The sequence below is a fragment of the Sarcophilus harrisii genome, chromosome 3 (assembly GCF_902635505.1).
Source record: "Sarcophilus harrisii chromosome 3, mSarHar1.11, whole genome shotgun sequence".
NCBI classification, from domain to species: domain Eukaryota; kingdom Metazoa; phylum Chordata; class Mammalia; order Dasyuromorphia; family Dasyuridae; genus Sarcophilus; species Sarcophilus harrisii.
The window spans coordinates 149,823,307-149,849,875 of record NC_045428.1 but is presented as its reverse complement, the minus strand read 5'-3'; the positions used below and the strand labels follow the sequence as shown (position 1 = coordinate 149,849,875).

The 26,569-nt window shown below is 33.1% G+C and overlaps 1 protein-coding gene across 2 annotated transcripts in view; it reads left to right on the top strand.

Annotated features, from left to right (window-relative positions):
* Window positions 1-26,569, top strand: part of NALCN (sodium leak channel, non-selective) — a 476,168-nt gene that overhangs the window by 363,304 nt on the left and 86,295 nt on the right. For both annotated transcript variants that reach the window (XM_031958631.1, XM_003765762.2), the window contains exons 17-18: window positions 593-734; window positions 26,434-26,507. In XM_031958631.1, the coding sequence (XP_031814491.1) occupies window positions 593-734; window positions 26,434-26,507 (216 nt within the window). The remainder of the gene's footprint in view (window positions 1-592; window positions 735-26,433; window positions 26,508-26,569) is intronic.

Genomic DNA, 26,569 nt, shown 5'->3' with positions numbered 1-26,569 from the left:
TTTATATTTTATATATATATAAATTGTATATAAATATAATGTGTATGATATATACATATAATACCAATCCTCATTGCTTACAGTTTATGTGACTTAAAATTGGTAACTTTTTTTCAAGTTTCTGAGCAAAAGTATATTGAAAAATATTAAAATCCTCCTTAGTTACTAATTCACCCTTTTAAATTCAAGTATGGTGTGTTCTATAAGGGGTGCATCATTATATTCTTTTAATGAGGCAATATCTATAAAAGGAATTTCTTATTTGGTAGCAGATTTGACTAGGTGACCCTAAGCTTTTTTCTTAACTCCCAGATTCTGCAAATCTGTAATTATTACCAGAACAAAATTTTTTGAAATGTCATCTACTGCAGAATATTACTAAAAAAAGAAAACATAATGCCTGAGGTATTTTCAAAGATAATACTGGCCACAGAATAAGTCTTTCAGAATCTAAGCTTTTTGTTTCTATGCAGTCTACATGAGTCTCCTCTTTTCTTCCCCTGCTTTGTCTGAAGGGCATCTCAGTCAGAAACTGGGCATTCATTCCTTCTTTTCATTAAGTGTTTGATTTCTCTTTGGTTTGTTTACAAAGGGAAAGCTTTATGAAACAATTCATTGACCGCCAGCAACAAGACACAAGCTGCCTCTTACGAAGACTTCCTTCAGCTTCATCTTCATCCTGTGATCATTCCAAGAGATCTGCAATTGAGGACAACAAATACATTGACCAAAAGGCAAGTAGCACTGTCTCTAATAACCAAATTTGCTTTTAAGTCCATTTGTTCTGCTTTAAGAGAATACATGCTGTCATTCTGTTTAGCCCCAGGATCCAATTGCCCAGACTCATTGGGAGCCATATGACATAGTATGATAGAGCAGGATAATTTAGGCAGTTAAAAAAAACATAAATTAAGTTCAAAATGTGCTTTTTTTGCTTCTATTTTTGACCAGTGAGAGCAGATTGGGAGAATATTAGGGCCAGAGAATTACTTTTTAAATTTAAGAATATTCCCGTTGCTATGCTCATTTCCTTATAGTTGAAAACAGAATTAATATATATATATATATATATATATATATATATATATATATATATATATTCTGTTCCTGAAGGGCAGAGGAAGGGCCACATAAGTATAGAGCAATTTTTTTCAATTAACTAAGACCCATTTGTTAAGTCCTTATGATATTTTAGGTATTGTGCTAACAACTAGACAAAGGAACCAAAAGGAAAAAAAAAGAAAAAATAACCTCTGTCTTTTTGTCCTATGTCATAATTGGTATTAAAAACATGTACATTTATATAAGATATGTACAGAATAGATGGAGAGTTTTTTTTAAAGGAATGTACTAGCAATGATGGGAAAGACTTCTAATGAAGCTGAATTTTAACTAAATCTAGAAAATCTAAGAGAATGAGGTAAAGAGGGAGAGCATTCCAGACAGAGGACTTCAGGGTAAAGCAACAGAAATAGAACAAGTAAGTCTGTATGAATGGATCTTAAGGTTCATGGAAGGGAGTAAAGTCTGTTAAACTTGTAAGAGACCTGGTTGTAAGGAACTTTAAATGCCAAATAAAGGGGAAAATATTTGAACCTGAAGGCAATAATAAGCCCCTGGAACTTACAGAATAGAAGTGATAAAGTCAGATCTAGTTCAGGAGATTGGACTTAAATTGGGAAAGCCTTGAGACAAAAAAGGCCAATTAGAAGGTTTTTTTTAATAATCCATGGGAAAGGATATGAAGGGCAGAACTAGAATGATGAGTGTATAAGTAAAGAGAAGGGGATATATATAAGAAAAATGAAAACTGAAAAAATGTATTGCTGTTCCGTCATGTCTAATTCTTCATTATCTTATTTGGGGTTTTCTTGGCAAAGGTACCAGAGTGGTTTGCTATTTCCTTCTCCAGATCATTTTACAGATGAAGAAGCTGAGACAAACAGGGTTAAGTGATTTGCCCACAGCTAGAAACTGTGTGAGAACAGATTTGAATTCAGGAAGATGAGTCTTCCTTAATAAAGACCTGTTTATACTATTCTCAGACCCACATAGTATCCACAGAAATTAATGTAATTGTGGACTACATTTAGAGACTCATGTCTTCCAGGTATAAAGAGGTGATAGTTTCTCTGTACTCTAGACTATGCTCAGACTACAATTGGCCATGCTTTTTCATTCTGCATACCACATTTTAAGAAGGACATTGATTACTAGGGACAGCAGGTATTCCAATGGATACAGCACTGAGCCTGAAGTCAGGAAGATCTGAATTCAAGTCCAATCTCAGATACTTGCTAGCTGTGTGATTCTGGGAAAGTTATTCCATGTCTGTTTGCCTGTTTCTTCATCTGTGAACTGGGGGTGATAATGACAAATAATAATAAATAATAGTAAAATAATAGCAAACTACTTCCTTTTGTGGTTATGAGGATCCAATGGCATAATAATTATAAAGTGCTTAGCACCGTGTAAGGCACATAGTAAGCTGCTGTTATTATTATTATCTAGGTTATCCATAGAAGAATAACCAGAAATAGTAAAAAGGCTTTCAAGTTTATGTTGTATAAAGATCAATTAATGGAATAAGGAATTTTTGTCTAGTAAGGAGAAGATTCAGAAAGGACATGAATGTTATTTTTAAATATTTGAAAGCCTGTCATGTAGATGACAAATTAAATTGTTCTGTTTGGCCACAAATAAAATTTGGGGAATAAGGAGAACTTAAACTTAGGGAAATTTAAACATAAGGAAAATTTTCTTACCAATTAAAATTCACTTAAAGTTGAATAAACTGGTTCATTACTTACAGGATTTTCCTTCATTAGAGATCCTCAAGCAAAGGCTAGATGATAACTCATAAATCATGATATAGAGGAAATACTTTTTCAGTTATGACTTAGACTAGACAACTTCGAGGATTCCTTCCAAATCTGAATTTCTTTGTTTCTGTGCTTCAACCCATCTTCTTTTTATATTGAGAAAAGTAATCATAAAACCTATTCATCAAATATAGATAACAATGAAAATACAATTTAATTCTAGTCTAGAATACTGAGAAACTATTATTTCTGGATCCACATTAGCCAGTTCCTAGTGTCTGGAATATTGTCTAAGTATTGGATTTGTTTCAGTCCAGGGAACCTTTCTGAATGAAAAAGGAACTGGGATCCCCATCCTTACACAAAACAGAAAAAAAAATTAAATCCACAGCCCAGTGTCTGGTGGACAATTTTACTTACACTTTTGAATATGACTGACATCTAGGGATTCTCTTTTCCTTCCCTCCAAAATGGAAGTAACAGAGATATTCAGCGTATAATATGAATGAGTTTTGAAGCAAGTATTTTTCCTATACATAAAGAAATATTAAATATTAAAGTCATCAATACACATTTGACTCTCCTCCCTTCTCCCCCAAAAAATACCTTGTAAGAAAATAAATAGAAATAATAAGTTCTTAAAGACTTAAACTCAGTAACTTAAAGCTATTGATACAGGCTTCTGGGAGATTGATCATTTGATTTTTATCAGGGCATAAAGCTATTAATAAGACTTCTAATTATCTATTTTATATTATGTTTTACTTTGGCTTTTCATTATCCCAAAATTGTCTTCTGGTAAAACAACTAGACTTGCATCAATCCTCTTGATGATGCACTTCTTCAGTGGCAAGATCTTTTCCTCCTGCCAGCTGGTTCCACTTATTAGATTTGAACCTCCAGATGGCTCAAAGTCACTTCCATGCCTAAACATATACTCCTTGAGGCTGATGTTCAATCACAAGTTCAAAATATAAAAGGTGATGCTCTTTTCTGAGGGCTTTCCCATATTGGTATTAGACTTAATGCTGATAACCATTTAGTTACAGTATATAGTTATAGGGGAAAAAAATAAATCTGAAAAGCAATACAGTAAAATGAGTAGAGAGTTCACCTTACCATCAAGAAGACTATCAAATCTCAACTCTAAAGAGATTTTTAGAATTTGTGTATTGTCTTTATGGAAATCCTTTGAAGGCATTAAAAATCAAAATTATACTCAATTTTAACTGAATAGAAACTACTGTTGGGACCCTGAAAGAAATTAATTTGCCAGAGAAGTTCAGACATTTCTACTGGCATGCCAGATTACAGTGGCCTTAGAAAGTGCCAGTCTGTATATTTCAGGTGAAGCATTCTTTACTTTATTGAAATCCCCTCCTGCAGCACTTTTTAGGACAGAATAAGCTCTTTTCTCCTCCTAGTAAAGAAGTAAAAAGAAAATTCTGGCTGGTTTATCCATGACACTTAGAGCAACAACAAAATAGATTTCTTCCCTTGATCATTACCCTTAGGTTAGAAAATCCTATCTACCTCTGTGTTAAAGCAAATTATTTCTTCTCTTGATGGAGAAACCTCAAGCCATCAAAAACCTGAAGGAAATCAGTGGGAAAAAAATAAAGTGCTAGTCAAAAATGGCAGAAAATGGAGGGAGGAAGTGTATGTTAGGGAAGATTTTGTCAGAGTAATTACTCTGGCTTTTAGCAGTAACAAGTGGTTACCATGGCAACTCCACATCTTTGGCAAGCTCTTTTATTTTAAAAAATCCTATCTTGATTACCTTGATCCCACTTCTTCAACACCTGTCTCTCTCCCTGGAAACAAAAGATTTACCAGTTTCTATTAAATTCCAGGACCAAAAGGAAGTTAGGATTTATGACTTGGAGTGGGGAAAGAAAGAAAGAGAAAATCCTAAGTGGCTTTTTTTTTAACTTATCACACAACCTTGACCTTCTGGCTATAAAATGTTCTCAAATAGCAATTTCCACAGTGATTGGATTTATCAACTCAAGATAGAGTTATGAGTGGACAAAGTAGGAGTTCCATTTTCTTTATGGCTGACATAAGACAAATATGTCTTAAGAGGAATTTTTCTTTCATGTTAGCACAAGGATACTCAATAGTGTTTCTTCTAAGGTAGAGATGCTTTCTGAATTCTTACCCATATTTTCATGATTAATTCTGGTTTCTTTTGTGTGTGGGCTCAATATAATCTAGCCCAATGTTCTCCCCTTATCAGCCTAAACATGAAAGCAGGTTCAGCTTCCTTATAACCTTTACAAGCAACTTGGATGTGATCAGCTGTACTTCCAGATATTATTTTCAAAGGAAAACCTCCACTGTGCTTCTTTATTGAAGTTTAGAAATATAGGCATCCCTACCGACATATTAGCTTGTACCATTGCTTTATCTCCCGCAGTAGATGTCAAATTTTCAGTCACTTCTTCTCACATTGTTGTCCTCATTCCACATTTCCATTTCCATTTTTCTCTCCTTGTCAACTTCCTCAAGCTGAGTTACTGAGAATATTGTTCTTCAGATGGTCTGTGTACATTCAAACTAGGCAATCCTCAAATGAATGCCTGGGAAACATGAATGACCCTCCAAAGAACAATATCAGCTTAAGACTAAAGAAGGATTGTAAACTCTTTCTGACACCCTAATCTGTCAGAAAAAAATGCCACTCTTGCCTTTTGTCCAAGGACATTACAGCTTGATTTAGATCCTGCAGGTATTTTTTTGTCTCAATAATAAAATGACAGAATATATGGAATCATAAGCTTTGTTGAAATCCACATAAGTGGTTTATATTATAATTAAAGAGTGATCCTGGGTTGAAGTGAAGAGGCAAGAATATACAGATTCATAATCATGTCTTTGTTTGCTATTCTTATTTCCTTCATTGCTATACTACAGATCCAATATCTGTATTATATCTGTATATAGTTTGAAGTTTGAGTTTTAATCAAGGCAAAAGTCCTTTTCTTTAACAAATGAGCTTTGGGATTAAAGGCTAAACAAAATTATAATGCATGAATTACTGATTTTTTCCCCTCATTGCAGAGAAGAATTGGATTTTTCCTGACATTTCTATTCCGTTCTTCTTTGTGCAGCTCCTCAGTCCATCATAGAGGAAAATTAAGTTGTTCAGGAACAATTTGCTCTCAACAAAGCCCTGGTGATTGCTGTCCAGCACATTGTGCTCTTCTTGGTGATTACATCTTGTTTGATTTGTTCTAGTCACTTCCTAGGCATCATTTGGTAACCTGCTTTATAATTTTCAGGGTTGGCCTTTTTTCCGAATCTAAAAATTAGCTTGTTAACTATTTCCCAAGTCTATATATCCTCTAATAACTTAGCAAAATAACTTAGGACTTTGGTAATAACATGCAAGATGCCTCTTTGGAGAAAGATGGAAAAATCACATCTCTTACCACTTAATATGACAACTCAAAAAGTGACAAGAAATTATATGGCAAGGGGATAGGGAAGTGGTATAGATAATATCAAACAATAGATTTCAAAGCCTTTTCTTTTTAGCTTGAACATGTGTTACTGTATGTCCATGTTTAGTATATTCATATGGGAAAGTAAATTTGTGGGCTGGGGATGAGGAGATGTTTGTTTAATTTTTACTGGACTTGTGATTTCACTGATATAAGAAGCTTTTGACAATAAGCTCCCTCTACCAATAGTTCAATTTAGTATCTGTTTTGCAAATAATGTGGTAGAATTTCCTGGGGCACTCAGAAGGTAAATGAACATCTACCATCATACAACCAGTACATAGCAGAGGAAATATTGGAACCCAGGTCTTCCTGCACTCTATCTACTATTCCATGCTTTCAGATAAACCTAGATGATTCAGAGTGGGCAATAAATCAGCAGAGAATTCATATTTAGCTTTTATTGTGTTTTTTTTTGTATTTACATGAGCATATGGATATGTTTGATCTATGAATTAAATTAAACAAAATGATGGAGCCCTATTTTGAAGACCTCACTCAAAAGTATCTACAGACCCTCTCCAAGGTGTTGGAATTTAGCCTTATATTCCTTGAGTATCAGAAAAGAAATAGTAGCCTTAAAAAATGAAATTATCAAATGACTTATGCCCCTAATAGACAAATGTCTATTAAGACCCCCCCAAATGATTTTTCTTTCTAGAGACAAGTATCCCAAGATCTTGTGTCTCAACATCTCTTTCCAACCTCAACTAAATTTGGCCTGTATTCATTTCATAAAGCTTATCCTAGGCACCAAATTGTTAGTTAAAGCTCTGAGTATTTAAGAAGTTATTTATGGGGTTTTTTGTACTATGTAACCATTTTTTGTAATTGAGTTCATACCGGGGATGTACAAATGTATTCTTTAAGACTGCTGTTTGATTTATCTGATCTCAAATATTACATCAACTTGGTAGAACTGACTGAGCCTTTGAGTTTCAAAAGGTTTTCCTCTGTGCAAAATAAATACAGTTGACATAAGTAAAGCAATTACTTTCCATTAGATTCCAATCTAAGAGTAATTAAGCATCAAGGTAAGATTTTACCATAAAATCTTTTTTCATAAGAATTTATGAAATTAATTAGATTTTTCTCAAGCTAATATAAATTTTTCATATTTTCTGATAAAATGACCATTAGAAAATTGAATTCTGAATTTCAAAGACAAGCTATCACAGAATTTTTCTTTTGAGATAATCCTAATGGTCTTTCAATGAGATTGTATTGTCATAGTAACGGTTTTTAGGAAACCTGGATTACATAAAATAGAGTGATAGTCCTTTATTTTTTTGTTCATTGAACATTGTACTCTTTCTCAAGACTCCATAAAATTTTACTGCCTATTTCCCATTCCCACAATTCTCTTTCTTTCATCTTTATGGTTTCCATGACTTTCTTCAAATCTCAGCTAAAACCTGTTTTTTGCAAGATGCCATTTCTGTTTTGCTTTAGTACTAATGATTTCATTCAGTTCTTTCAAATGTAATTCATAAATGTCTATATGTGAGTGCATGTACATGTATGTATATGTGTGTATATATATGCATGAATATGTATGTGTATACACATATACATATATACACATATTGTATGTACACCTATCTGTAGATCTCTAACATACACACACACACACACACACACATATACATATGTATACCTGGTACATAATTGTTTCCATGTTGTCCTCTCCATTTGATTGTGGAGAATTCCTTAAGAGAAGGGACTGCTTATGCTTTTTTACCTCCAGTACTTAGCACAGTGTTATATACGTAATAGATGCCTATTAAGTCACATTAAATTGACTTGCTTTTGTTCTTTAAATGTTCCCTCTTTATTTATTTATTTATTTTTTAATTATAGCTTTTTATTTACAAGTTATATACATGGGTAATTTTACAGCATTGACAATTGCCAAACCTTTTGTTCCAATTTTTCCCCTCCTTCTCCCCATCCCCTCCCCACAATGGCAGGTTGACCAATACATGCCAAGTATGTTAAAGTATAAATTAAATACAATATAAGCATACATGTCCTATCAGTTATTTTGCTTACAAAAAGGATTGGAGTTTGAAATAGTGTACTGTTAGCCTACGAAGGAAATCAAAATTGCAGGCGGACAAAAATAGAGGGATTGGGAATTCTATGTAATGGTTCATAGTCATCTCCCAGAATTCTTTCACTGGGTGTAGCTAGTTTAACATTACTGCTCTATTGGAACTGATTTGGTTCATCTCATTGCTGAGCATGGCCACGTCCATCAGAATTGATCATCATATAGTATTGTTGTTGAAGTATATAATGATCTCCTCATCTTGTTCATTTCACTCAGCATCAGTTCATGTAAGTCTCTCCAGGCCTTTCTGAAATCCTCTTGCTGGTCTAAATGTTCCCTAGGTTACTTTATAAATTTATTTTTTCCATTAAAATTCATGCCAATTTTTTTAATCCTAAAGATAATACACTTGGTATGTTCCATTAAGATGTTATTAGCACAGGAATACCAGAAATAATAGATATGTAATATGTAATACAACAATTATTTAGCAAATAGCCTGGGTTTTTCTATATTAAAACCTATATATCAAGTTCTAAAATTCTCAGATTATTTGAAAAAATATTATTTCCAACTGATATTTCTATCCTGAACTTTCTTTACTTACATCAATTTACATCTCATTGAAAGTTTTGGAGAGAGAAGGAGAGACTGAGTCAAGATAGACACAACTCAAAAGGAATTTTGGAGCACTAAAACCAACAAAAAGATGGGATAAAACAATTTTCTAGTACAAAAAAACTCTGAAGGTCAGCAGGAAAAAATCTATCTGCCAAGGTAACCACACAAACCACCATAGAAAACCAACCATAGCAAACTAGCCTTGGGAGTGACAGCTTGGCAGTGAAGTTGGCAGTGGCAGCTTCCAGAGAGCATAATTAGTGATGTTAAGTGTATTAGACAACTGGTTAGAAAGAGATTACATTGAAGTTTTTGATGGCACTGGATATGAGAATCTGCATTACAGGTCGCAGTCCAAAAGTAAGGAACACCAGCACATTAGAATATGGGACCACAGGGAAAGGGGATGCTGGTCATAGTTTCAGGGTAGGAAAGAATGCTTGTGGTAGTTCACCAGAACACAGCCCAAGAGAGCAATGACTACACTTCTTCTTAGATCATATCACCTTGAAAGAACTGGAAACTTATAGAAACTTATAGACCCCCCAGAATTACTTTAAAAACAATAGCATTTGCACACACACACACACACACACACACACACACACACACACAACTGGAAACTTAGAACATCCTGGGAGCAGAGACCAACTTTGATATAAAATTAAAAGTCAAAAAACAGACCAGAAAAAATGAGTAAACAACAAAAAATAATACTGTACAAACTTGCCTTTGAAATCCAGAATGGTTATTTTGTCAGAAAACTTGAAAAACTAGTTAAGAAAGATAAACTTATGAAAAAAAAATTTATAGTAAAATCTTACCTTGATCAACATAGACAATTACTGTGAGGACAAAGAAGATTAAACATACCCATATGACAACAGAAATAAAAACAAGTATATCCAAAGTCTCAGAGAAAAATATTAATTGGTCTCAGGCCCAAAATGAATTCCTAAAAGAGCTCAAAAAGAATATTTAAAAATCAAATTAGAGAGGCAAAGGAAAAAATTGAGGAAAGAAATGAGAATGATGCAAGAAAATAGTGAAACAAAAGTCAACAGTTTGGAAAAAGAGGAACAAAAATACTGAAGAAAATAACATCTTAAAAACAGAATAGGCAAAATGGTAAAAGATATACAAAAATGCATTGGAGAGAATTTCTAAAAAAGCAGAATTGATCAAATGGAAAAAGGAGGCATAAAAATTCTCTTAAGAAAAGAACTCCTTAAAATGTAGAATTAGGTAAATGGAATGAGTACACAAACTCATTGTAGAAAATAATTATTTACAAATTAGAATCAGGCAACTAGAAGCTAGTGACTCCATGAAACATCAAGAAACAGTAAAACAAAATAAAAGAAGAAAATGTGAAATATCTCACTGTAAAAACAATTGACGTGGAAAATAGATTGGGGAGAGATCATTTTAAAATTATTGGCCAGAGGAGCTAGATAGAGCAGCAGCCCTGGAATCAGAAAGAACTGAATTCAGATTTGTGCTCAGACACTTGACACTTAATGTGTGACCGTGGGCAAGTCATTTAACCTTGCTTGCTTCACCAAATAAATAAATATATAAAAATTATTATTATCATTATCATTGAGCTACCCTGAAATCCAAGATAAACAAGAGAGAGTGTGTGTCTAGACACCATCTCTCAAAAAAATTATCAAGGAAAACAGCCTTGATATTCTACAACCATGGGGTAAACTAGAAAGTGAAAGAATCCAGCAACAACTTCCTGAAGGAGATGCTAAAATGAATCCCTAAAATGATTCCAGAAATATTACACTCAAATTTCCAGTACAAGGAAAAAAATTGCAAGCAGCCAGAAGGAAACAGTTCTAATATCATGGAGCCACAGTCAAGCTAATATAAGATTTAGCAGTTTGTACTTTAAAGGATCAGAAGATTAAAGTGATATTCAAGAGGGAAAAGGAGCTAAGACTACAACCAAGAATCACTTACCCAGCAAAACTGAGTATAATTCTTTGGGGAGGGGGGGGAGGAAATGACTATTTAATCAAATAGAGGATCTTCAAACATGCCTGATGAAAACATGAGAGCTAAATAGAAATTTTGAATTTCAAATACAAGGCTCACAGAAAGGAAATATGAAAGAGAAATATCATAAGGAATTTTAAAAGGTTAAACTATTTACAATTCTACATGGAAGAAAATACTTATAACTCCTAAGAATCTTATCATTATGAGGGCAGTTAGAGGGAGTATATATACATTAACAGAAGGCCCAGATGTGAGTTGACTATGATGGGATGATATCTAAAAAAATAAAATTAAAGTTTGAGAAAGAGGGATGCACTGGGGCAAGTGTGAAGAGAGAGAGAAAATGGAGTAAATTATTTCACATAAGAGAATCACAAAAGAGCCTTTACAGTGGAGCAGAAGATAGGGAGTAGCAGATAATGCTTGAATCTTAATTTCTGGAACCAGATGGCTCTGGAGGGAAAGTGAGGCAGGTGACCTTGCACAGTCCTCCCTCTTAAATCCAGTTCATTGCATGTCATGACATGATCTCCCTGATGTCATGGTCCTCTTCAAGAATAACTTACCTCTATGAGTAAAGCTGATCTAGAATCAATTAGTTAGAAGACCTCTTCCTTCCTCCCTCCCTCTCTCCCTTCCTTCTCTTCCTTCCCACCTCCCTTTCTTCCTTGCTCCCTTCTTTCCTTCCTTTGTTCCATCCTTCCTTCCTTCCTTTCTTCCTTCCTTCTTTCCTTCCTTTCTCCCATCCTTCCTTCCTCCCTTTTCTCCCTCCTTCCCTTCATCCATTCTTTCCTTTCTTTATTCCTTCTTTCCTCCCTACTTTCTGCCTTTCCTTCCCTTTTCTCTCCCTTTCTTCTCTCTTCTTTTTCCTCCTCCTTTCCTTCCTTTCTACTTCCCTTCCAGGTATCCAGGGCCATATAAATCATCCTAATTTGTATCTTATCACTAAACCCAGATGGATCTGGAGGGAAAAGTGAGGCAGGTAACCTGGCATAGACCTCCCTCATTTAAATTCAGTTCCTTCGAATATGATGGCATCCCCTCCCTGAAGTCATCTACTTCAGGAAAAAAGGACAAATAACCACAACAGGGAAGTAGGAGGGGTGAAAGGATAAGAGAGTGTTGGGATTGATAAAAGGGAAAAACTGATTTGGGGAAGTATAATTAGAAGCAAAACACTTTTGAGGAGGGACAGGGTGAAAGAAAAAAAAAAGAGAAATATGGGAAAATAAAGAAATATATAGTAATAATAACTGAAAATTTTTATAACCATTTTCTATGATAAAGATCTCATTTTTCAAATATATAGAGAATTGAGTCAAATTTATAAGAGTATAAGTCATTGATCAGTTGATAAAGAGATAGTTTTCAGAAAAGGAAATCAAAGCTATAAATGGTCAAAGACAGACAGTTTTCAGAATAGGAAATCAAAACTATTTATAGTGATATGAAAAAATGCCCTAAATCATTGTCAATTAGGGAAATGCTAATTAAAACACTTCTGAAGTACCATCTTAGACCTATCAGATTGGCTAATATGATAAAAAAAAGAAAATAAGAAATGTTGCAATGATGTGGAAAAATTGGGATAGTTGTGATATATGATTGTGATTAAATACTATTTCTTCATAAGAAGTGATAAGGAATAAGATTTCAAAAAACCTGGGAAAACTTATATGAACTGATACAAAGTGAAGTAAGCAGAATCAGGATAACAGTGTACACGGTAAAAACAATATTATGTAATGATCAATTGTGAATGGTTTAGCTATTCTTATCAATAAAATGATATGACATCCAAAGGACTTATGATGAAAAAATGCTATCCACCTCCAGAGAAGAACTGATAAAATCTGAATGCAGAATGAAGAATACATTTGTTTAAACTTTATTATTCATGGAGGTTTTTGTCTGTGTTTTCTTTCACAACATGGCTAATAAAGAAATGTTTTTCATGATTGTGCATGTGTAACTGACATCATCAAATGGCTTGCCTTCTCAGTGAGAGATTAGAGAAAGGAAAAAGGAAAGGAATTTGGAATTTAAAAAAAATAAGTGAATGTTAAAAATTGTTTCTATATTTAATTGGAAAAAATAATTTTAAAAATGTTTGTGTGTGTCTGAATTAATTTTAATTGAGAATTTTCTATAAATGTTATTTGTTTTAATTTTATTCTTAAATCTGATAAAAAACCTTACTAATCCACCATCCTGCCTTAGTAAGAATTGGATATTAGATGCAATTTAATAATGGAAACATTCTTTTTATGCTATTTTGTCATACTCTAACATCATTTGCACTGCTCATTTTCTTTTTTTTCTTGATAGTATTTTACTTTTCCATAATATATATAAAAATGGTTTTCAACATTCATTTTTTGTAAGACTCTGTGTCCCAAATTTTTCTCCCTCTCTCTTTTATCTATTCCCTCCCCAGGATAGTAAGCAATATGATGTAATATAAACATGTGCAATCCTTTTAAACATATTATCATATTTTCATGTTATGCCAGAAAAATCAGACCAAAAGGCAAAAGACTACAAAACAGAAAAAGCAAGCCAGAAAACAAACAAACAAAAAAGATAAAAATACTATGAGAGAATTTAGTCTTCATAATTCTCTGGAACTACATGGCATTTTCCATCCCAAGTCTATTGGAATTGTCTTGAATCACTGCATTGCTGAGAAGATCCAAGTACATCACAGTTGATCATCACATAATCCTGTTATTTCTGTGTACAACATTCTGCTCACTTCACTTAGCATCAGTTTCTGAAATCAGTCTGCTCATCATTTCTTATAGAACAATAGTATTCCATTGCATTCACATACCATAACTTATTCAGTCATTCCCCAATTGACAGGTAACCATTCAATTTCCAATTCTTTGCCACCACAAAAAAAGAAGAAGAAGAAGAAGAGTTGCTACATTTTTGCACATATGCTTGTTTCCTCTTCCCTCTTTTATGATCTCTTGGGATACAGGATAGGTAGTAACATTGCTGAATCAAAAGGTATTCCCATTCATTACTCATTTTCATTGTATAATACTGGTACTATATATCAGGCTAAAGTGTTAAATAATTCCAGAATGATTTATAGGTCTTGATTTTTTTGAATGAGTGCTAATTCTTAAAAGTTAAGTTGAGGTCTTCCCTACCCCCCAAAAAAGTAAGGGTTTAATTGAGAGTTTAATTTAATAAAGATTTTGGTACATAATGAGTTGAGGCCTTTTACAAAACTGCTGAGCTCCCTCCTAGATCTCAAATGATTCACTCCCATTAGTACATATATTTATCTCATAAGAATATGGGAAGAAGTAGGAGATATTCTAATGGATTACTGTTTTATAATACATATCTAACAATGTATTTACTGATGATAACATATACAGAGAGCATCTATATAGAGAGATTATGTTATATATTATATATATAGAATATATTTTATTCACTAAGATGACTGCATTCATCTTTGGCTTCATAGATAAGTCTAGGATGTTGTCTAAGGGATTAGTTGTCTGAGGTTAAATGATTTAACCAAATCTATACAGAACACTAATTTCAGAAATGAAAGTTCTTCCTTTTTGGAATATGTCCTGTTTCCTTAAATTTCAGGTTTTAGCAAATTATATTGACTAGAGACCAGAATCATTGATCCACTTAAATATTTTTTATTCATAATAAAACATATAGATACATATCCTTCTTCTAGTTAACAATATAGTATGGTACTCTTAATCAATATTAACATGGATGTTTTTATTCATTTTACTTTATGAAGTCCTTTCTGTTTCATTCTGTGCAGGTCACTATAAAATGTTATGATATACCAACCAGAGTTTGGGATTGATTTTCAGTTCATGGTTGCATGAAAAATTCAAATACACTTAAGTAAAGTGCCACTTTCTGGCTATATAATTTTGCGTAATTACTTATTCCCAATTGCTATGTTTTATGTGGGCATCTCATTCAATAAAGCAGCTCATTATGATAATTGTGCTACACCTTTCTAACAGAAGTAATTCTTATCAAGCCCTATTCATATGACCATTGTTTTGGTCCTTTGTGGTCATGTATTTATTATAACTATTTTTTCACATATTATGAAGCTTTTGATTTTTTCAGGTAAGGAAAAAGAAATCAACTAGGATCCCTAATTCCTCACAGATGGACAAAAATATGTACTGTAACACATAAACATTTTTCTTTGATTTTTAAGGAAAGCATGCAATATTTATTTCATTGAGTTCTTAAAATAAATATTAATATACTCAGTAATTTGAAAACCAACAAGGATAAAAAAGTCCATAGCTTCTTATTCTTAAATATATTTAAGACTCAATTCACAGACTCCAAATTTTCCCTGCTTGAAGGTAAAAGTCATCAAGAATCTGAAAAGGAACCTCAGAGACCAGACTTTGTCCAAAGTAGGAATCTTTAATCATCCAGTATTTCCTTGAAAATCCTCAACAATGGAGAACTTATTTCCCTATCATGAGGCAACCTTTTCCATTTATTAGTTCTCTTAATAAGGTTTTCCTTATATTTAGTTGAATACTGATCCCTTGTAATTCAATTCAATTGACCAATATAATCCATTGAGTTCTCTATGGTTAGACAAAACAAATCTAATCTATTCTCCACATAACTGTTTAAAACCTTCAGATATTTGAAATCAATTATCAAAAAAAATCATAGTTTCTCCAAGAAATTGAATTCAAAGGTCATCCAGTCTGGACAATACTTGTTGAGATTATGCTAGCTCTCCACTGCTTGAAGACTTCTAGTGATGAAGGAACCCAATACTTCCTAAAACATCCTATGCTGTTTTTATATAACACTGTTGGAAAATGTCTTCCCTTTGCACTGAATTGCAAGCATCCTTTCTATACATTTTGTCCAATATTTCTAATTCTGTTCTCCACAAAGCAGAACAAACCAACTCTGTTTCATATGACAGCTCTTCAAGTTCTTGAAGAAAGTGCTTATATCTTTCTTCTGTTTTATCTTCCCCAGGCTAAACTTCTGCCTTAGAATGGTTGTGAGACTGTTCACTATCATGGTTGCTGAACCAGAGAATGAAGTGAAAAGAATATTGTTCTTGTAGTCTGATAAACTGGTTTTGGATCCCAGCTGTTTTTACCTCATGTGACCATAGGCGCCCTCTATGGATTTGTATTTTCTCATTTTAAAATTAAGGAAGCTGAGTTATCTCAATATGTTGGTCCTCCCCCTCTGAACTACCTCTGGTTTATCAAAATCTTTCCTAAAGTTTAGTACTTGGAACTGGACATGTTATTCTAGATATCTATGTCCTTGGAATGGATGCCCTAGTAAAAATTTAACTTTTCAACTTTTGAAACTCACTATTTCAATCTGTTGAAACCTTTTAGGTTCTAATTCTTCCATACAACATATTAGCCATCTCTTTAAGATATGTGTCATATATAAAGTAGATAGATATGCTCCTTTTTTCCAAGACTGATAAATTGTTAAATAGAGCCAAACTCTACTAAAGATGAAGCTCTAAAATAGTATTATACCATTAAAATTTTTGCATGTGTTTTGCCAAGCCAATACATTCCAAATCCACTGAAACATATTCCCACACAACTCTCTTTCCACCTAGTTTATAAAGATATTGCGAGAAACTCTTTCAATATACTCTTTTAGTAACCTTCACTGAGAAAACTTCATGTATTCCTATGATTTCTAGCATTTTTAATAGTCATGGGTATTACATTTGTCAAAGTTTTTTTTCTGCATCTGTGGAGATAACTATATGATTTTTTGTTGTTTTGCAATTGGTATAGTTAATTATGTTCATAATTTTTCTAAAAAGTTACCAGAAATCAATAGCAAGCTAACTGAACTAAATTTTCTAAAGGTATTTTCTTCCCATTTTGGAAAAATCTGGGCATTATATGTACTTTTCCATGCATGTTTACCTTTCCTAAGCTCCACAGTTTTCAATTCTGCTGGCAATAGCTGAAGAAACAAATCTACCAGTTATTTCAATATATGAACATCTCATCAAATCATCTTGGCTAGGTGATTTTAATTCATCAAAGACTAGATAAGTGCTCTGTTACTATTCCCTTCCTTATCTTGGGTATCAAACTTCCTAGTATCCATTTTCCCCCTTTCTTTTTGAGTCTAGAGTCCAGTGTCATTGACATTCTCTTTGGCAAAGAACATAAAATCAACAATCAAAGTGCCGGGCATCACCTCTTATTTTCTGAAAGGTAGATAATAATCTCTTAGAATTATCAAATAAGATAATATTGTGAAGTGCTTAGCACAATGTACATAGTAGGCACTTAATATATGCTTAGTTTTTGTTTCTGTTTTTCTCTTTCAGGCCATGCTCAGATGTTACAAACTCTTCCTCCCTCTCCATGTCTATAGATGTTCAAAAAAATCATTGAAGCATAATAATGCTCTGTTAATCCTTTATTTACATAGGTCCTTTTGAACAAAGCCAGACCCTTCCATTATCACATTCCAATTGTGAATTGCATTCCATCGTATTTCAATAAGATAGGTTCACCCAAATAGATCTGCATTTTTTTAATATATTAATTACTTTATTTCCCTTATTCTGGACATTGACATATAAATGTTTTAGTCCATAAGCATCCTTTTTTGGTAGACAACAAATTATTCAGAGATTATAGAACTACACTATTTTTCTCTTTTTGTTAATTTCCTTTTCCATTTCTACTTCTGTCTTCTCTTGAGCTTAGAAAGATAGCATAAAATGGTCAATTAGTGAAAAGATAAGAAGAAAATTCTTGGGTTTCCTCAGTGAGTTCAAACAAGCAGTACTGAAACGAATATCTACTAAGAGATTACTTCAGCAACTATTATCAGCAATTCATCAGCAATATCAATCCATATTGTTACTTTCTAATCTCAAGAGAATTCCTACAAATATGGTCTTTGCATGTATTAAAGGAATTCTTGGAGGAAATCTAGGAAAGGAAGAGGAAAATATTCACAGTTGATTGCCTGTAGCTAATCATATCTGTATAGTCACACAATTGAGTGAAATGTATAGAGCTGCTACTATATTTATTATTTGTTAAAAAAAAAAATAGATAAACATTTGACTTGTTAGAGCAAGACCCAACTATAAAGATTCTTTTGTGATCAGTTGTCATTCTTACATATCAGAATTCCTTGATATATATATAAACCTCATCTGCTAGATGATCCTCCCCCAATTATTGCATTCACTTGGTATATCGCTTATGTTTACTTCTGTTTGCTTATATATTTTCTCTGCTGAAATGAAAGTTTCTTGGTGATATGTTGTTTTTTTCCCCTTTATATTTCCAGCACCAAGCACAGTGATACCTAGAAGGCATTCAATGCTTATGATTTGGTTAATTCCACAACATCCTGAGTACATTTAGAAGAAAAATCCCCAATAAATCATGATATGTTATTATAGCTGTTCCTATTTGCAGATGATATTGCCCTCATCACATCAAAATCCATAATACTAGAGGGTCTCTTCAGTAAAATCCATGATCAGCCAATAAGTTCAATTTTAACAGTACATAGAGGAAAAATTAAGTAGATGAAGAATGTAATTTTTGTATATCATGATAGATAATTGGTCAGATAACTCATATATCTTGGAGAGATGATCTTGGTCCAGAATTAGTTATGAAAAAAAAGCACAAAATGAGAGTGCCCTGTAGAATATAGGCTCCCTGAGATCAATGAGTATGCATAGCTCAATAATTTGGATGTAGTAGATAATCAACTTTTGTTGTTTAGTTGTTGTTATTTTCAGTCATGGACAACTCTTTGTGACCTATTTGAGGTTTTCTTGACAAAGATACTGGAATTGTTTTGCTATTTCCTTCGCCAGCTCATTTGACAAATGAGGAAATTGAGACAAACAATATAAGGTAACTTGAGCAGGTGTCTGAGGCCAGATTTGAATTTGGGAAATGAGAATTTCTGACTCCATGCCCAGGATTTATCCACCTCACCACCTATTCCCAGTATAACTTTCTTGAACTGAATTGACTGTGACTACTGAACCACTATGAGTAAACTTTTAGAAATCATGGAGACCATAAAACATGCTACAGACTTATACAAAAAGAACTATTCACCAGTACTCAGAAAAGAAAAAAAAAAAGGGTGATATCTTCAAACTTCCAACTATTAAGCTTGACTTGAACTCCTGATGAAATTTTGGAATGTATTATTACAGAGAGAGCTTGTGACCATTCAGGAAGATAAACATTGATCACTAAGAGCCTGACTGGATTTAGAAAGAACAGATTGTGCCAGACTAATGACATTTCCTTTTAGAACAGGGATACTAGACTAATTGATCTGGAGGAGGTCTTAGATATAGTGTGTCTGACTTTCATCAGATCATTTGACAAAGACAAATGTAGCTTCAGTTCTCCCTTATTCTTTCACCTGCCTAAGAAACTCCCATGTTCATGGTATTTGGGGGATAGTTATCTATTCAAAATAACAACCCTAATCCTGTTCTCTTCCCATTTTATCTCCTTATATCAGACCAAGATGACACATTAATTCAGAGCAGAAGCCATTCAATTAATAACAAAATAATATCTTCCATATCCAAAGAGGCACAATATCCCACAGATTACCATGTTTTCAGGGAAAGAGGGAAATCCTTAGGCAACTCAAACTTTTGTGGTTGCATCCCAGCTGGAATAATTCTCACAACTCTGTTAGTCTCCTAACAATTCACTATGTCTCAAATGATGTCCACTCTGCCTTCAAAGATGCTACTTTCTTCTGTTCCATTGAGCTGCTGACATTTGATCTGGATTGCTTCTCTGCTATTTGATGAATCACTAGTATTTGCTGGAGTTCTCTCGAGCTGCTGGTATTTGTTTTTCCTCAAAGACAATTTTTATCTCTCTTTTCTGAATTTTCCCAATCTTAAAGATTGTTTTATCTTTATTTTTATCACCATAATTATACTCAGCCAGCAGAGCAGATTCCTTCAAGTCAAAATCTTGCCTTTTGACTATTTTGTTTTTCCTCAGTAGTAATTTTCTGAGGTCTGCATGATTTTAAGTTGGGATGAATAAAGTGCTTTAAACTCCCAAATTTACTTGGCCCTGGTGCTAGCTTTCAGATATCCTGGAGCTTCATTTACATTAAGGTATCATTCACCTATCACCCCAAACATCTTCTTCAGGTCAGATATGACTATCCTTTCTCAAGATAACATCTCTGCATTGTCTTTATACTTCTACACAACATAAGAAGCTGCAGCTTCTGAAAAAGGCCCAGTCTCACTATCAGTTGAGAAAATTCATGAAACTTTTTTTTTTTCAAATGGATTTTGGTGAACCTGATGACTTTGCTTGTTTTGCTAGCTACACCAAGTCAACTGCCCTTACACAAGTGCTAACTTAGAAAATAAGATAACAAGTCTTAGGCTATATGCTACTGGTTAGGGGGTTCAAATATTAATGAATCACAGTACTAAAAAAGTAGTCACAAACTGGTAGAAAAGAGATTAGCCTAAAGAGCAAAACTAAGAGATAGTCACTTTAATCTCTGGGACTCATTGGTCTTATTTATAAAACTATATGGTTATTGTTTTCCATATGTTGTTTAAAAGTGACTTATTAGTCCTGGAGACATGAAGTCCTGAAACGTATCTCTTAATTTCAGCTTCATTTTGATTGGTTTTCAAAATTTTAAAAAAGTACTTAATATATTTGTTTCAGCTCTTTAAAATTACAAAAGTAAGTAATAACTTCCACATTGATTATTATGCCCAATAGATTACAATTATACTTGTGTATCCTAATAACTATATCAATCTTTGTCCACATATGAATCTATGCAAATAATGTAGAATACTGAGTTAAACTTTCATCAGCATTATCATGATTTTAAAATACATATTTAAAAATGAAAAAGTTATATTCAAATTTAGGTTGATCCTTTTAGCGTGTTAATTGGTTATTTAAACAAATTATTCTCCATACATTTAGTTTAAAATAATAAATTGGACATGTGAAGCCTCAGAACAAAAAAATAAAAAGTTGTTTTTTTTTTTAATGTTCAATGTAAAATGAATTTCAACTTTCTATAAAAGTGTTTCCCCTGGGATTTTGCATTGATTGAGTTCCATTATGCCTATCTCAGTAATCAGTCTCAGAGTAATCAATGCTGTCATTCACACATTCTCAGTTTATCTTGTTTCTCTTGAATCAGATATTGAATTTAAAAAAAAAAAAAGTCATTTCTCTAGAATAAGCAGAGACAAGTAGTATCATTCAGAAACAGAAGATGGCACTGCAGAGTAGTTAGTACAAGCTCACACTCCAACAGTCAAGAGGATTCTGATGTGATTGAAGAATATTCTTTGCTAAATGGCAACTATCAACTTTTACTAAAGCTTTGTGAGAGGCTACTATAATAAATGAGGAAATTGCCATCTTTTGTTGTTGTTGCTCTCTAGAAAAAGGCACTATCAGTAAAATTATAATGTTTTACCTACCTATTTAAGCATTTGTAACTGCCATTTTCCCCTCTGTTCAAGATTTTCCTCAATGCAATCTGTTTAAAACCCAAGAACATGTGTAACATCAGAAGATCTATTGAAACATTCATTCTGCTGCTACCTTGTAAATAGCCAGTATTTGTACTTACTTAGTGAAATAACTAGCAATCAGGAAACTAGCTCTAATGTTCTCACTAGTAACTCATTTTCCCCTCTTTTTATCCTTTCAAACAAGGAAAGGAAAAAATAAACAGTACTTTAGCATATATGGCTTATAAATAATGAGAGAAACACTATAACATTCTCAGTTTCTGAAAAAAGGGTTTTTTTTTCTAACAGGAAGAAAATTGTTATAAGATTCAATAGCTCAATCACTTCCCGGCTGTGCTTGATTGAATTCAGACTGCTACCTTTCAGTAAGAAAAAAGTGACTGAAACATGTCATCACCCTTTGAGGATGGGATTGCTTATTTCCCAAGTGTAACTGGAAAGACAAATGTATGATTTCTACTCCTACTAGATGTACCTGAAATATTTCTGTAGTCTTGAACTTGCTCTTGAGTGTGTATGTATGTGTGTGTGTGCATTCATGTGTGTTTAATAATAGATGAACTGTCATGATGACTTTAATGATCATATTCCATCCAGCTCAATCATTCCATCATTGACAATGATTCCAATAATCTAGCGAGACTGATTATTCTCCTTGATGTTAGGCCAGAGAGGTTAAACTGCTACTAAAGGTCACCCTTGTTTCCTATCTTTGAACCAATTACTTCTCTGTAAGAAACTATTGTCCCCAATGCCGTGGTAGTTCAATTTTTAAAAATTTTTTCTTTAATTCCTTTAATTTCCCTTTCTATGGAATCCTGCCAATATGTTTTCTTGTCCTCTTTTTCTTATTTGCTATAAAGTTCTCTACTAAGGCAATAAGTCATCAGAGAATAGAATTGAGAGTATGAGGAAAGCCAGCACCTGAATCCCATCTCAGACACTTATTATCTATATGACTGTGGACAAGTGACCATAACCTGGTTCAGTTTTACTTTCTTCATCTCTAAAATGGGAATAACAGTTATGGTTATTCAGAGAATCAAATGAGATAATTTACATAAATGAGATAATGTATATAAAATGTTTGTAAATTTTAATGACCTACTTAAATGTCAGGTATTGTTCATTTAGCAGAATTTTCCACTATCAAAACCATGTTACCATACCCTTTCTGCATTGTGTTTGTTACTGGTATCTTTTTGTACAGAATCAATGAGACAGAGAACTGGAAGGAACATCAGAAATCATCTACTCAAACATATCATAGGATCATCATCTAGAGCTCTAAGTGACCTCAGTAGTTATTCACTACAACTTTCACATTATAGATGAGGAAACTGAGGGCTAAAATTGCTAAATGATTTCCCTCAAGTCTCATGGGCAAGAAGTAGAAAGCTAGAATTGTTTACAATCATTGAAGATGGCATTATTTAATAAATAATAAATTAAATTTTAATTAATAAAATAAATTTCCAGGTGTGGCTAAAAAGACTGATATGTTTCTAGCAATTCTTTCCTAAATATCCCACATGGTAGTATAATGTTTACAAAAGTTTGAAAGACATAATTTCTGGGTAATCTAATTATTTTATTGATGACAACATTTTAATAAAAGAAGGGTCATTTGGTCATCTCTCTCTTAGATCAAAGATGATGGTGACAGGGTCACAGTTTATATGCCTTTTGGTATATAAGAAGCCTGTTTCCCCGCAGGGGCAATCAACTCTGATTGGTTAACAAGTAATTTGAGAATTAATATTACAATGAGGGACAGAACCTGAACTTTGATTACATTATATACTTTTATCTTAAATCTATTCAAAGAATTTATCCCAACCAAAACATGAATAGAGTATAAAAGCTGAGGTCTGATTGGAAGAGGAAGTTAGTTCAATCTTCAGAGACTAAGGTCTTAAAATGAGCATAAAAATCTCCCCAAATCATTAATTATTTATGATTTATAAATAGATAAATAAATCTAAATAAATAAGATAAATTTAAAAATAAAAATAAAATTAAAAAATTTATAAATAAAATTTATAAATCTCTGAGTACCGTTGGTGTAATGAACCATCACTCATAGAACTTGTTGCAATTTTTAGCCACTTTGGTTTGAATAAAGATTTTGAGTGTCTTTGTTTATTTTTTTAAAAAATTCACTTTACCTTACAAATTAATTTAACACTGTGCTTTAAAGTTACAAAAGTTTTTCTCAGTTCACTTTAATCTTAGTTCCTTCCCTCTTGGATTATCTTCAATTTATCCTATACAGTTGTTTGCAATTAGTCTATGAGCTCTTGTAGAGCAGTGACTTTATTTGATTGGTTTTGTTTTTTAATTTTGGGATTTTATTGAATCCCCAGTTCTTAGTACTATGCCTGGCAAAAAGTATGACTCATTAACTTATGTATCTGTCTTTAAATGCAAATTTTTTCATGTGCTTTAGCATTTAGTAAGAAGAGGACATCCAGAAGAAGAAGAATATCAGGATTGGAAAAATAAAGTTCATATATTTGTCTTTTTAGAAATCATTTTCAACTTTTAATTTGGCTCTTTCACTTGGATAATGAAGTTATAAATCATATTATAGAGGACTCAGAAGAGAGTGAAAGTAGGGAAAGTGAAGGCAACAACATGGAAGGCTTTCACAAAGATTTTATCTATGAAAGGGAAGAGAGATAAACATTGTTATTATTGTCATAGTCTAGTCTTGTCAGACACTTCACAATCCCATGTGAAATTTTCTTGACCCAAATACAGGAGTGATTTACCATTTCTTTCTCCTACTCATTTTACAGATGAGGAGATTGAGGCAGTGTCTGAGGTCAGATTTGAACTAAAAAGGGGGAGTCTTCTTGACTCCAGACCACCTAACTGCCCCATCATCATCATAATAATAAACAATACATTTACTAATATTTAATTTTTCTCTTTAGAGAAAACCTCTGAAACTTTTATTATAACACAGAAAAAATGATTATGTTAAAACATGTAAATATGATCTTATAGAAATACAAAATAAGTTATCTGAGAAATTCCTTATAATTTTCAGAAATTCTGACTATTAAAAAAAATTCTGAATCCCAAGGATTAATATCTGTAAGAATTTGGTTACAGAGAGATGCCTGAATGGTGTCAATGAGTAGATATCAAAGGGAGTTCTCAGTGGATGACGTCAATTTTTGGTGAAGTTTGAGACAAAAACCTTCAGTGAAAGTGGTGTTTGTGGGACTATAGATACCCATAGAAGGCTTGAAGAAAAACAAGGATTGGAATACCATAGAAGGCTTGAAGAAAAACAAAGACTGGAATAACTGTTGTAGGGGAATAGCAAATCACTTAGGGAAGAATAGAAGTTTGCTTTCCTTCAGGGGATCTCAGTAGAATGTTATGGTTTCTTGATTTTCTCCATCTCCATTAAGTAGCATATAAAGGCGATATATGGTCTGAATAGTTTATTGATGGAGAATGGTGCCATGATCACCAACAGAGCAGGGATCAAGGGTTCAAGAATGAAAGAGAAATGTGAAATTGAGCTGGTTTACCAAAAGCTCAAGATAGGGAAAGTAGCCTGATCAAAATCTTGGAAAGGCGTGAAGGGAATGAAGATCAGAGTGAGAAAAAAGAAAAGGGTAGAAGAAATAAGACATAGGGGAAAATATATAATAATAAAAATGATCATCATTTCAAAATATTTCACAGTTAATAAATGTAGAAATGGATATTCGTTGGTGATGGCAAGGTCTAGCACATGACTGTCTTTATATGTAATCTAAGATGAAGTAGAGGAATAGATTATAAGGACTAAATAGATTGACGATCTAGGAAGTTAAAGCATTTGAGGAAACATCATTGAATACTGAAGTCTCTTAGAATGAGGGTAAGTGATAGGGAGGAGAAAAACAAAACTTGGACTCAGTCACTGAACTCATTGGGAAAAGAAGGAACATTCTCTTATGGTTGATACATAATAGCCATGAGGATCTGAACTGGGTGATATATTTGGGATAGGTTGCTAGTATCTCTCTTCCAGCATATTCATTCTCCTGCAGCTACTGTTCTTTTTCATTTAAGTTGATGCATTCCTGCTTCACTTTTTCCTCATAGAGCTCTTTCTGCCCACTCAGTATTTAATCCCCAGATTTGCTTAATCATACTCCAAGCACCTGTTTACCACATTATTGTCCAGCTTCTTCAAATGACCATATAGCATAGAGCTAGTCTATGAGGATTCAGGTTTTTATACTGCTCAGATAATAGCACTCCAGAATTATTTTGTCAATCTTCTCAGAATCAATCATAGATTTACTGGTTCATAAGGAACTTTGGAAACTCATCTCTTTTCACAAGAATTCAGACATAAACAATTTATTCACATTAATGGCAGCATACCAAACCAGGCTGTAAACAAAGGAAACATTTTCCATTCTATAGAGAAACTATAACACTAAGGTGTGGTTCATACAGATACATCATATCCATAGGTTTATCTTGTAGGTCACAAGAGTGAATATTTTGCAGAACTGGAGTATTTTTCTATACTAAAACTCTCAGGCAGCTAAAAACTCCTATTTATTTGGAAGATCTCAGGGGAAAATTTCTGCTATCCCCTTCCTAGATGACTGAGAAAAATTGATGATAAAGTAAAAAAGTATAGTCATTCAATATCTGGGGCTATTAATACTAGTCTTAGACCTATTTTGAGATTCTTTCATGAAATACAATTTTTGTACAAGTCCTTAATGTTGCACTATCTGCTGATGTAACTTGTTGCACTATCTGCTGATGTATTTACCCATTATGCACAAAATCTAAAATCACCTTCTTTAAATTTTCCAGCTTCGTAAGTCTGTTTTCAGCATCAGGGCAAGGAATCTTCTGGAAAAGGAGACAGCAGTCACAAAAATCCTCAGGTAACAATGAACTGTTGATTGCTACATCTTTCCTTTTAAAATGGATATTATATCTATATCTA